Below are 12,767 nucleotides of genomic sequence, written 5' to 3'. Positions count from 1 at the left end.
AGGATTTCTCTCCAGGAGGCGCCTTGAAGGGGATAAAGAAAATCTCAATGCATAAATTTACTCTTGGTCCATTCTCATCTGACCGCCTAATTTGTAATTTGAATCTCTCTTTTTTCTTTTCAATAGCTTTCTCACTCAGGAACATCTTGGATCTGCAATTTTAGGACTTTAATTTGATTGAGTAAATAGTAATTTTGTTATATAAATGTTACTTCTTTTTGTTTTTTTACTATGTCGACTTAATCATATTCTGTACAAGAAGATTATTCTTGATAATATGTTCAAAATATAAATAAAGAATAAAAAAAAATAATAATAATTGAAGGGCAAGTTTTCAAACAAATCATTTGGTATACTAAGCAGGTACTCGGGCAGAACCAGTGCTGTCTTAGAGCCTGGGCACATTTTTCCACATCACAAAGAGAATTTCAGAATGTTCATATTTTAATTTCATATATATTTGTTCACCTTTCAGAGCTTCTGGGTCTCCCAGGATTCTTCTCAGTGTCGCTTCAGGGATCTTCTGAAAGGCTTCATTGGTTGGAGCTAAAAGTGTGTACTCTTCCTCACTCTCTAATAACGTACTGAGATCCGAAGCAGCCAGAGCAGTCTTGAAACACAGGAAAGGACATGCTATAATGATCCGCATTCACAGAGAGCTCAAGCAGGTTACAAAAAAATATTCTACCCTGAACTGGTGTTGTCCTAGTTAATGAAGGATATCGGTAATGATACCCAGCAATTGATTTCTCACACCTAATAGAGAGATTAAAAACTAAGGTTTTCATAAGGGAGTTTTTCTAAGCTGCGTTAAGCAGCTAACACAAATTTTGTTGAGCAGTAGACTATGTTGAAGCATGTAAGCATATAAGCATTATGAATTAAAGTATGTGATTATATTATATTATATATGGGAAAATCCCTTCTCTTCAAAATCACAGGTCTTTGGAACGACCTTATTATCCCGCTACGGAACTTGGGCTCCCTCCAATTATTCCGCAAGCAGCTGAAAACTTGGCTTTTCACTAAAATGTAAACTCTATCTCCCCCCTTATTCTTCTCTTCTTCACATAAGTTCATGTAAACCTTTTCCTTCTCTTCCTATTTTTAAGTTCATGTAAACCTTTTCCTTCTCTTCCTATTTTTAAGTTCTTGTAAACCGTGCCGAGCTCCACATTCGCGGAGATGGTGCGGTATATAAACTTAAAGTTTAGTTTAGTTTAGAAACTGGGAGGGAATGCTTAGTTTTTAAATGCTCTATTTTTATGTTTTGTAGATTTCCCCCGTCCTGATGAAGTGATAGCGAAACGCGTCGGCTAAGGAGACAGAAATCATACATATAAAAGCTAAGTTGGCTTTATATATATACATAAAGTACATTACATACATGGAATTAGTAAAAAAATTAAAAAAATTCATCAAAACGTCATAAATGCTAGGTTGGGATTAATGGGGATCTTACCACCATGAGTTATGCTACCCGGGTGGCTGTCTGAAAATCCCTGGATACCTGAGCATTGACGTATGCATAGCTAAGCTCACTATAACACTGGTTCTTTATCACTTGTGGAAGTTCTATATTAGCTGATTTGGTGAATTGATAAAGAGGAAAGACGTTTACCATGTGTTAAACCAGCCAGCGTTAGCAGCTTAATGCAGGTAAGGGCAGGTCATCCTCAGTTCTTCAAGAGTTTCAAACCGCGCTTCAAGCCCGAACGATTTTCCCTTATCCTCTAAAAAATCTAAAATCGTCTTTCGGGTTCCAGCCTATCAAGAGTTTTCTCAAATGATGAACTCCACAGCGCCCCCTGGTAAAACACTGAAACAGATCCATGAAACTATCTCTGTAATCATCATTTTTCTATTCTCCTTCGTTCCCTTCACACAAAATACTAGAAAGAAATGTCCAGACCTTGACAACCCATCTTAACCTTATATTCCTTATCCCATACATCTGATGATATAATTTATTTAGGGGCCCATTGATTGCGCTGCATTACCATAAGGACTTGGACATTTTAATGTGGGACTTTCCTTTGCTTTAAGCCTACTTCTAACCCAGCTGCATTGGAAGCATTTGTCAAATTTAGATCTTAGAAACATATTGATTCAATAAAGGCCAAATGGCTCATCCAGTCTGCCCATCTGCAGAATCCACTATCTCCTTTTCTCCCTAAGAGATCCCACACGCCTGTCCCAGGCTTTCTTGAATTCAGACACAGTCTTTGTCGCCACCACTTCTACTGGGAGCCTATTCTACACATCTACCACTCTTTCCGTAAAAAAGTATCTCCTTCATCCCATGCTCTAATGCGTATTCCTTTCCTCCAAAGTATACATATTGAGATCTTTAAGTCTTTCCCCATACGCCTTTTGACGAAGACCACGTACCATTTTAGTAGCCTTCCTCTGGACCGACTCCATCCTTTTTATATCTTTTTGGAAGGTGCGGTCTACAGAATTGTACACAATATTCTAAATGAGGTCTCGCCAGAGTCATATACAGAGGCATCAATACCTCCTTTTTCCTACTGGCCACGTGCTTCAAAATTGTTGAAATCCTTTCTGGAAGTTATAGTGAAGGGACAATATGAAGACGTTGTGCAAAGGGCATCCTGTGAAACATGAACTCCCTTCACCCGTTTCATCTGTATAATAAAACGCTAAGCGCGCATGCGCACTCTTACCGCTTGCTTCCCTGATCCCTGATCTGTCGGGCTGTGGCCGGCAAGAGTGCGCATGCGCGCTTACTACGTCACCGCAGGCGGCGGAGGGAGCGAACGCGGAGTCCTGCCGTCGCCTTCCCGAGCCTCAACCGTCAGTCTCCTCCTTCCTGCCCGCCTCCGGCCTCTGCCCCTCACCATCATGGCAACTCGGCTTCACTCTGTACGTGCAACACGCTAATACAAAGGGCAAACTGATCCTTTCCAAATCAGATGTGCTTACTCTAAGGGTTTCAAGGTTGTCCTCAATCTCAACAAGTTGCTGGATGTTGTTAGTGGTGGCCGTGATCACTTTGTCTATGATGTGGACCACTCCGTTGGTGGCATGGTGATCTGCCTTCATGAGCCTGGCGCAATTTACCGTCACAATCTGCAGAAAACATAGGGTACAAGTGGACCGTTCTTATAATTAAAAAAAAATGAATGAACAGACTCATTTATTTAGATCAGTCAAAGTCGGTCCTCGAGGGCCGCAATCCAGTTGGGTTTTCAGGATTTCCCCAATAGATCTCATGCATATTCATTGGGGAAATCCTGAAAACCCAGCTAGAGGACCAATTTTGACACCTGTAGCCCATGAATTAATGGGTTTAAAAAAAAACATTTTAAAGACTTTGTTGTTGTTTTATTGCATAGCAGTGGCATAGTAAGCGGGAGGGGGCGGACCCTGGGCACTGTCTTGGTGGGAGCACAGGCACCTCTCTGCCCCTCAAGCCATGTTCTCGCCCTTCCCCCCCCCCCCGCCCATACTTCTTTAAATCTATGCTAGCGCGAGCAACTTCTCTGGCCTGCTACTCGCGTGGGCCTGGCTCCCCTCTGAAATCACTTCCTGGTTGAGGGGCCCAGGAAGTGATGTCAGAGGGAAAGCCAACGCTGGCGTGAGCAGCGGATCAAAAAAGCTGCTTACGTTAGTAAAGATTTAAAGAGGTACGGAGAAAGGGAGGGTGCGTGTGGCATGGGGGGGTTGCGGAAAGAGAGGGGGTATGAGATGAGGGCCGGGGGGGGCACTCCCCCCTCTCTCAGGCATCTCTTACCCTTGCCACAGCACTGCTGCATAGTATATCATTTTGGTGCATTTGATATTTAATGTTTTATAAATGGCTTTTTAATATATAGGAAGTCGTTGTAGAGAAGTTCTCTTACTCCATTGGGGTAGTGATGGACATGAATATTCAGATTTTGATACATCGAGGGGATTGTGATTCCATGCTTAAGTTCATCTGTCAGGAGTCGTCTGTCAACCATGTGATAATGAAGGGCGTTGAGCAGCTCAATGTTAACATTACTAACCAATGCATCCAAAATTTCCTGTGAACACACACACACACAAAAGGGTTAAAGCAATAAAGACGGAAGACGTTGCATCGACAGAAAAATGTTGACCCAGTTGAATATCCTTGTAATCGAGCATCTAACCAGGTCTGGTTGAAAGGTACTAGGTGTACTAAATGTACCTTAAGGCTTGTTCCCTCTTCCTAGGGTTACCATATTTTCTTCCGCAAAACCCCAGACACATGACCACGCCCCATTCCATCTCCAGCCCCGTCCCATTACATAAGAACATAAGAGTAGCCTTACTGGGTCAGACCAATGGTCCATCAAGCCCAGTAGCCCCTTCTCACGGTGGCCAATCAATGGTCACTAGTACCTGGCCAAAACTCAAGGTGTAGCAACATTCCATGCTACCAATCCAGGGCAAGCAGTGGCTTCCCCCATGTCTTCCTCAATAACAGACTATGGACTTTTCCTCCAGGAACTTGTCCAAACCTTTCTTAAAACCAGCTACGCTATACGCTCTTACCCGGCCCTGCCCTCACACAGTGTCCTCTCTTCCTTGATGAGCTCCAGCCATGTCTGGAGGACCTGGGCCATGCATGGATGCGTCTGATGTCATCCACACATGCTCAGAAGCCATTAGCGGCCAGAGCTTGTTGATACTTTCCAAACCCCGGACAATCTGCCGGGTTTTGGAAAGTCCATCCAGGAACCCAGACAGTCCTCAAAAAAGAGGATATGTCCGGGTTTTCTTGGATCTCTGCCAACCTTTCCCCTCCCCCATTCCATTATCATTCATAATGTTACACCTTCTGCTAAGATTTCGCTAATCAAACTCAACAAACATGATCACCCCTTACAACACCCCTGTCACAACAATCCTGAAAATGCAGCTAATTGGACACGAATGCTTCATACTTTACATTTTAAATGTTGTTATATAGACATCTCCCTCGGACCGCGAATGGAGAAAAACCACAAATATCTTCTCATCCAGCTCTGACCCATCCCCGCCTCCCTCCCGCCTTCCCCCTCTCTCGAGACTACGGCGGGAGCTCAAGGCAGCCATTTCCTATTGGCAATCTATATGGGGCAGGAGCGTAGGAAGATTGCTCCTGCCCCGAAAGCCTGCTAGATCACCAGGTAAGGCCGGGATGCCGGGGGGAAGGTGGGAACATGATAAAATATGGGTTGCCAACCCCCCCAAAAATAAAAATTGCGAATTTGTGAAACCGTGAGTGTGGAAACCGTGAATGGGGAGGGGGAAGTGTATATGTTATGGCCTCCTACCCCCTTGAGGGTATGGGTGAAGCCTTTTGTTAGGCTGAGCCAAGCATGCTCATGATATAGTTGGGGGGGGGGCAGGATGGAGAAGGGAGATAGGATTGGAGAAGTTTGGTTGGGTTAAACTGAAGTCAGGCAAGTGGGTTTGGGTTACCTTTTTATGACAGGATTTCCATCAGCAAGTACCTGGGAGAGGACTAGAGGACTGTGGGAGAAGGATTCTTGTCACAGCTTTGTGGTGGGAGACTAGGACCAAGTTGATATGGTCTTATTTTTCTTTCAAACTGGCTGGCTAGGGAAGGTTGAATGGAAGACCATGCTGATGGTTCTGCAACATGCTGATGGTTCTGCAATCACCGTAGCCTGAATTCTCCCATCAGTTCCTCACTCACTTCCTACCGGTGGCCGGTTTTCTGCTAACTTAACATTATATTACACATCTTACATTTGCTACCTGCCTATGCCAAAAACAAATCAAGGAAATTTATAATTGGCGGAGATTGATAACGTCATGCGAGCTGATGTAATCATTCATAATTAATTTAAGCAAAAGGGCCCCCAAATGTTACTATTGTAACAAATCATAGGACCAATTTATTTACTCTTTTTCGGTCAGTAGTTTAAAACAAAAATAAACCAAAGCTCAAAATACAGCAGCGCATGACTTTTTGACTATTTCTTCGAAAGGGCAGTTCATAAATCCAAAGAACTAATCTTCGCAAAAAGAAAATTCGACCACGTCTCCCCGCTTCTGTCTAAGCTTCACTGGCTCCCAGTAATCCTTAGGGTTCACTACAAATGCGCCTGCCTAACCTTCAAGTCTCTACACGGTATCCTGCCTCCCCTTTTTCCACTATCTTGGAACTCCTCTAATCCCAACACCACCAGATTCACTCAAAAATTCAAACTATCCTTCCCCTCTTTAAAAGGCATATCCCACGCAGGAAAATTAGGGACTTCCCTCTTCTTCAGGATCACCGAACTCTGGAACAGTTTTACCACCCCGCTTCGGTGCCTGTCCTCCCTCCAACTCTTCCGAAAACATCTGAAAACTTGGCTCTTCTCCAAAATGCAATGACCTCTCCCTCATCGATATACTAATTCCCTCTAAACCTCTCTTTCTAAGTCCTTCTACTTTTCATTGTAGTTCCTTTCTATACCAATTCCTGTAAACGGTGCCGAGCTCTACTTCTGTGGAGATGATGCGGTATACAAACTTAAGGTTTAGTTTAGTTTAGAACAAATAAGTCTTGAGAACGGAGTAGCTGATCTTACAGCAGGCAACGCAGCCCAGGCTTCATTACTTGGTGCGAAAATGGTAAAACTTCCAGGCCCTTCAATTTCCGGTCTCAGGATTGCTCGATCCGAATACATTTGTGTCGTGGTTGCACCAACCATCCCCAGGGTTTCATAAATGTTCACGAGAGGTAGCGCTATAAAAGGAAGAAATTATTGTAGTTAACAGGAATGATAGTCCAATGGAAGATAAGCGAGTCAGTGGAATGGATGACAGGAAAGTTCTTTGTCTTTACATAGTGTTACCGGACGTCCGGATTTCCCTGGACATGTCAGGGGAGTCCAAACGGCTTTTCAAAACCCAGCACTTTGTCCGGGTTTTTGAAAAGCTTGGAATAAATCACTGGTGGGCAGGAGGGCATGTGATGATGCATGAATGTGATGTCATCTGCGCACGTACGGATACCCTCCTGCCCGACAAGAGGGAAATCTGGTAACACTATCCTTACACCTAGAAAATACGAAAAGAGAAGAGGTACTATTCAATCTGTCAAGTGGCCTGAGCGCTAATATTCAACGTGAGATGGCCACTGAATATGAGCGGTTAGTGGCTAATGGATAACTGGCTACCTGCAAAATTCAAACAGCTGGCCAGGTAAGCCTAGCGGCCAAATCGGACCGCTCAAACAGCTGATCTGTCTTTGGGTGCTATAAACTTAGCTAACTAGCGCTAAATATCGACATGACCAGCTAAATTTTTATCATAACATATAACATAATGATATGCTTGTATACCGCAGCTACCTCTCAGTTCTGTATGGTTTACAGAGGAAAGATACTGGACATTGAAATTACAATCCATTAGTTAAAACATTTACCAAACAAGTATGTTTTTTAAACAATTTTCTAAATGCCAGATAGGTTTTGGAACTTAATATAAAATTCCCAAAATGTTTATCCCATATACCGGCCCGGTAAGATAGAATTCTGCCAAAGAATCGTTTGTAACGACATCCCTTCTATAATGGTATTAGGGTACTTGAGTTTCAGCAATGGTGTTACTATACAAGAGATATAATTTATGAGCATCTGTAATGATGTTACAATACATGAGCTTCGGTAATGGTGATACAATACATGAGCTATGATTTATGAGCTTTTATAATGATGTTACGATACTCGAGCTTCAGTAATGGTGTTACTATACAAGAGATATAATTTATGAGCATCTGTAATGATGTTACAATACATGAGCTTCGGTAATGGTGATACAATACATGAGCTACGATACATGAGCTTTAGTAGAGTTAGGGTGTGATGCACATAGAAATTGAATGAACTTCGGAGCATTTACCTCGCCGGCCCACAGTAAGAAGCTCTACTGCGGTTTAGTTAAGAGGAGTCCTACGGTAGTTATTTGAGAAGCACTAGTCTTGTTTTGGATGTCTAAACACTGGCACTTAGACGGCTCTATTGCATGGGCCTCCATATCCCATTTATTCCTTAATTAATTTTGAATGCAAAAATGATAAATATATCGAGATTACCAGCTGGACATCCTTTCTGTCCGGGCACTCTTTCATATCCAGGGCAGCATTCATAGCTGATCACACTGCGGGCAAAAAAAAGTGCAAGTTAAATTCAACGTCAGGCCAAACAAGGTGGGTTACAGACTGAATAAGCACAATAAACCGAGGGTCAGATGCAAAAGCTTCATGATAAATGCCAACTCAGCGCATGGCTCTACCATGAAATTAGTGCTCCCAGAACTCTGCAACATGCTGTACGCAGTGATCATGAAAATTACTGCCACGTCAACGTTGGAACTAATATCCCCCTGCCGGGTTGATAACACGAGATGAGTATGAGTATTAACTTAGGGCTCCTTTTACTAAGCGTTTTTAGCGCACGCACGAAATTTCCGCACACTACACCGTGCAGTACGCTTCTAGAATAACGCCAGCTCAATGCTGGCATTAAGGTCTAGCACGCGCTATTCTGCGCATTAAGGCCCTAACGCAAAAAGGAGCCCCTAATTTAAACATAATTTATTAAGAACATAAGAAGTTGCCACTACTGGGTCAGAGCAGAGGTCCATCGCGCCCAGCGGTCCGCTCCCGCGGCGGCCCATCAGGTCTATGACCTGTGATGTGGTTCCTGTCCATTTCTGTAACCTACCTCTTCTTTTTATCTGTAACCCTCAATCCCCTTATCTTTTAGGAACTTATCTAAACCTTCCTTGAAACCCTGCAATGTGCTCTGGGCTATCACAACCTCCGGAAGCGCGTTCCATGTGTCCACCACCCTCTGGGTAAAAAAGAACCTCCTAGCGTTTGTTCTAAACCTGTCCCCTCTCAATTTCTCCAAGTGACCCCTTGAATTTGTGGTTCCCCACAGTCTGAAACCTATTTAAGATAAAAGATGAATATTAAGATAAACTAAGACCAGTGACAATTTGGGTACCTAAACCTGTGCGTTAAAAAACTGTGTTTCGCACAGCGGTACTGCCGAGGTCTTCCAGGAAATGCTATAGGGTATTTACAGTGAAGCTATATGTTAAAATCACAGCAGCAATCATCAGCTTATTACGAAACGTTACCCTTCTTGCCCTTTGTGAGCAGCGACGGCATTCTTGTTATCCTAAATCTGAGCCCCTTTTACAAAGCTGTGACAGTGCAGTCCACAAGAACCGGATGGGTTGCGTTGCATTTCCTGCGTGGGGATCGCTACCGCAGCTTTGTAAAAAGGGGCCCTTTATGCATCTACTTAACCGGTTAGCAGACTGAACCTTGCCACTAACCAGCTAGTTTTGGCACCCATTCCACAGATTACAAAACCTTCAAGAAAGAAATTAAAACCATACTCTTCAAAAAACACGTTAAACCTATCCAGCACAACAATCCCAACCCAGCACTCTATAAACCATCCAACGCTCTATAAACCCTTAGTACTCACTAAACTAAACTAAACTAAACCTTAGGTTTGTATACCGCGCCATCTCCATGGTCATAGAGCTCGGCACGGTTTACAGGGATTGTAATGAGAAAGGAACTCCAGGGAAAGGGATAGTTGAAGATCGGAGGAAAGAAGAGTGTTAGAGAGCTAGGATGTCAGATGAGGAGGGAGTGGTAAAATTTTTGAGAAAAGCCAGGTTATCAGATGTTTACGGAAGGGTTGGAGGGCACTCAGGTTCCGAAGAGGGGAGGTAAGGTTGTTCCAGAGCTCGGTGAATCTGAAGAGGAGGGAAGTCCCCAGTTTTCCTGGGTGGGAAATGCCTTTTAATGAGGGGAAGGATAGTTTCGATTTTTGGGTAGGTCTGGTGGTACTAAGATTCGAGGAATTCCAGGACAGTGGGATTAATGGAGGAAGGATGCCGTGGAGGATCTTGAAAGTTAGGCAGATGCATTTGAAGTGGACTCTGGAGATTACCGGAAGCCAGTGAAGCTTGGCTCTAATTTTTTCTATTTACCAAACATTATCTAAACCCATAATTCTCCCTTATAATTTTATCTCATCATTTATTCTATTACTTCAAAGTTGAAATGTAATTCTTGTTTTAGTTTGGATGTAATCCTCCTTGAACCGCAAGGTAATGGCGGAATAGAAATCACTAATGTAATGTAATGTAATTCCAGCTCTGTCCCTGGACCGTCCCTAACGTAATACCAGTTTCGGAATGGTAGTTTAGCAGAGATATTCTGTGGCCCTTAAGAGATCCCACGCGCCTGTCCCTTGCTTTCTTGAATTCAGACAAAGCTGAGAACTTTTCCGCACCCCCTTGTATTTATTTTTCAACCCCCTTTTTTATGTAGACGTGCTATGCTTTTTTATCTGTGGTCGCAGCGGTAAGAATTTTGACGCTCATAGAATTCCTATCAGCGCCAGGATCGTCTCCAGCCCCGTCAGGATCTTCTCTGTCCCCACCCATCCCCGCAAGGAATTACCTCCATCTCCTCCCATCCCCATAAAAAGCAGCAATTACTTCTGACAGGATCATCAATTCCACAATTTCTTTTGCGTTTGCGCTGCTCTTTTCCTTGTGGAATCTCTTTGGTGGAACCCTTGTTTTGTTTTCTGTTCAAGTAATTAACTTATAAACCCCCTCTTTTACTAAGGCTGACGTGTCCATTATATTATACGGACGAATCCTGCTTCCAAAGCCTTCCATCCTTGTGGGAGTCCCGTTGGCTAGAGGGGGGGTCCCCGTGGGAGTCTCGTGGGCCAGAGGGGGGTCCCCGTGGGAGTCCCTTAGGTAATAGGGATAGGATTAGGGACAGTTACAAAATTAGTCAGGGACACTGTTCAGGCAATTAGGCCTGATGGGCCACGGACCACTGGGCAGGATGGACCTCTGGTCTGCCTCAGCGGAGGCAACTTCTTATGATCTTATGTTCTTATGTTAGGGGGGATTCCCGCGGGACCCGCGGGATTCCCGTTTTGGACAGCTAATGTCCTTTCCATTTTATATATGTGGCACCCAGAGTTCCACCAGAAACAGTAATTGAGTCAATTCCAGTTTTTCCAGTTGTACGTGATCTGTTGAATGGCAACCCCTGTTAAAATGAGCAATAATTTATTATTATTAGAGGAAATTTGTTTCTTTGCCCTCATTTCCGTGCCAAATAATACTGTGTCACATGATAATGCCACATGATTTTCTAAAAGGCTATAAACGGGACCTATTTTGGATGCCCCAATCACAGACACCTAGCGAAGCCTAACATTTGCGTGCAGCTTGCTTTTTTTTTTTTTTTTTTTTAATGAGTGAAATTGACCATGCCATTCAAAAACAATTTTTTAAATTGCTAATTTAGGCCTCGCGCAGATATCTGTGCAGCTTCTAGGGACACCTAAGTCAAGGCGCCCTCCAACGCCTGGCAACACCTACCTGAAAAGTTGGCGTGGTTAGGGGGGCGGAGAATAGATGTGGTTGACTTAGGCGTCGCAGTTAGACCTAATATACCAGCACCTTCCTGTAGGATGCCTAGCGATACCTACGTCTGCCTAGGAGCCGCCAGGCGTGATTCTGTGAAGGATGCCTAGCAGTCGATTGACAACCGTGCAGAACAGCGCCCAGACGTTAGATGCTGTTAGACACCATTTATACAATCAGGCCTTGACTGCCTGCAAAATAAAGGCGGTAGAGACTCGTGTACTAATGGCCACACGCTAATGAGAAATTAATGCATGGCTAGGAAAAAATTAAAAATGGGGCCATTTTACCACCATGCTAAAAGTGGACGCAGTGTGTGAGAAAGAGCCATGATGGGGCTAGCGCAGGCCACTTTTTAGTTCTGCTGGTGAAAAGGCCTCTTATGTGGTTAGGGGCTGAATATTGGCAAGTAACAGCTTACTTTGACCCCAGACCACCCACAGAATCCGGCTAGAACTTTAGCAGCTAGTGCTGGTATTCACCGGTTAGCCCCGCACAAGCGATCTGACTGGGTAGAAGCCTCTCTCGCCCAGTTAAATCTCTTTAATACTGGCACGTTTCATTTCCAAGAGCTGTGAGGGTTCTTTCAACGAGATAAATTTATTACCGAGCTTGTGCAGCAGTCTTTTTGGCAAGCAATCTATAACTTATAAGATGACATCACAGCTATGATTAGAACATGCGGTGTTTAGTTTTTCAAGCAACTGCACTGTCACCGAAAAGAAAAAAAAAAAAGGACCGCAGCACAAACCAGCTGAGGCTCTGTTTTATTTAACTCGGACATCTTTACACCCTTCCAATATCAACCCCAGCTCATCAGTGGCTCTCAAGGAGGAAGGAGCTCTGACCGAGGGGTCCCAAGTAAGGTATTAAACAAGAGCTTGAAATATCTCAAAGGGATCAAATATATGTGGATTTTAGATTTAATTCATCTCCTTCTTTTCAAATCCTAGCATATGGCAAGTTGCAATCAGTCATGCCTGAAATGTAAGGTGGGCAGCAACAGCTTCACCGAGACATAGGGGTCTTTTTATTAAGGTGCGCTAACCGATTTGGCGGGCACTAAAGATTAGGCATCCATTATATCCTAAGGGCGTCTTAGCACTTAGCGCGCACTAAATCAATTGGCGCACCTTAATAAAAGAACCCCCAAATGTCTTACCCATGGAGCTGGGTGCATATATTTTTTTGAGGGGGGTGGAGGGGATATTAACTGCCTTCATGCCTTTGGGGTAAAACCATAAAGCTACTAATTCTTCTACATATCAAACATTTAGAAGATCTTTGAAAACTTCTTTTTTACCCAGAGGGTGGTG

The 12,767-nt window shown here is 43.7% G+C and overlaps 1 protein-coding gene across 1 annotated transcript in view; it reads right to left on the bottom strand.

Moving 5' to 3' along the window:
• TGFBI (transforming growth factor beta induced) overlaps nt 1-12,767 on the bottom strand; it is a 53,124-nt gene that overhangs the window by 22,804 nt on the left and 17,553 nt on the right. Inside the window, exons 3-7 of the mRNA XM_033927561.1 lie at nt 8,066-8,130; nt 6,558-6,715; nt 3,867-4,031; nt 2,947-3,093; nt 469-610 (exon numbers count right to left, since the gene is read on the bottom strand). Coding sequence (XP_033783452.1) covers nt 469-610; nt 2,947-3,093; nt 3,867-4,031; nt 6,558-6,715; nt 8,066-8,130 — 677 coding nt within the window. The remainder of the gene's footprint in view (nt 1-468; nt 611-2,946; nt 3,094-3,866; nt 4,032-6,557; nt 6,716-8,065; nt 8,131-12,767) is intronic.

The sequence above is a fragment of the Geotrypetes seraphini genome, chromosome 18, assembly GCF_902459505.1.
Source record: "Geotrypetes seraphini chromosome 18, aGeoSer1.1, whole genome shotgun sequence".
NCBI lineage: Eukaryota > Metazoa > Chordata > Amphibia > Gymnophiona > Dermophiidae > Geotrypetes > Geotrypetes seraphini.
Note: the sequence above shows the minus strand (reverse complement) of the source record. Positions and strands in the feature narration are given on the sequence as shown.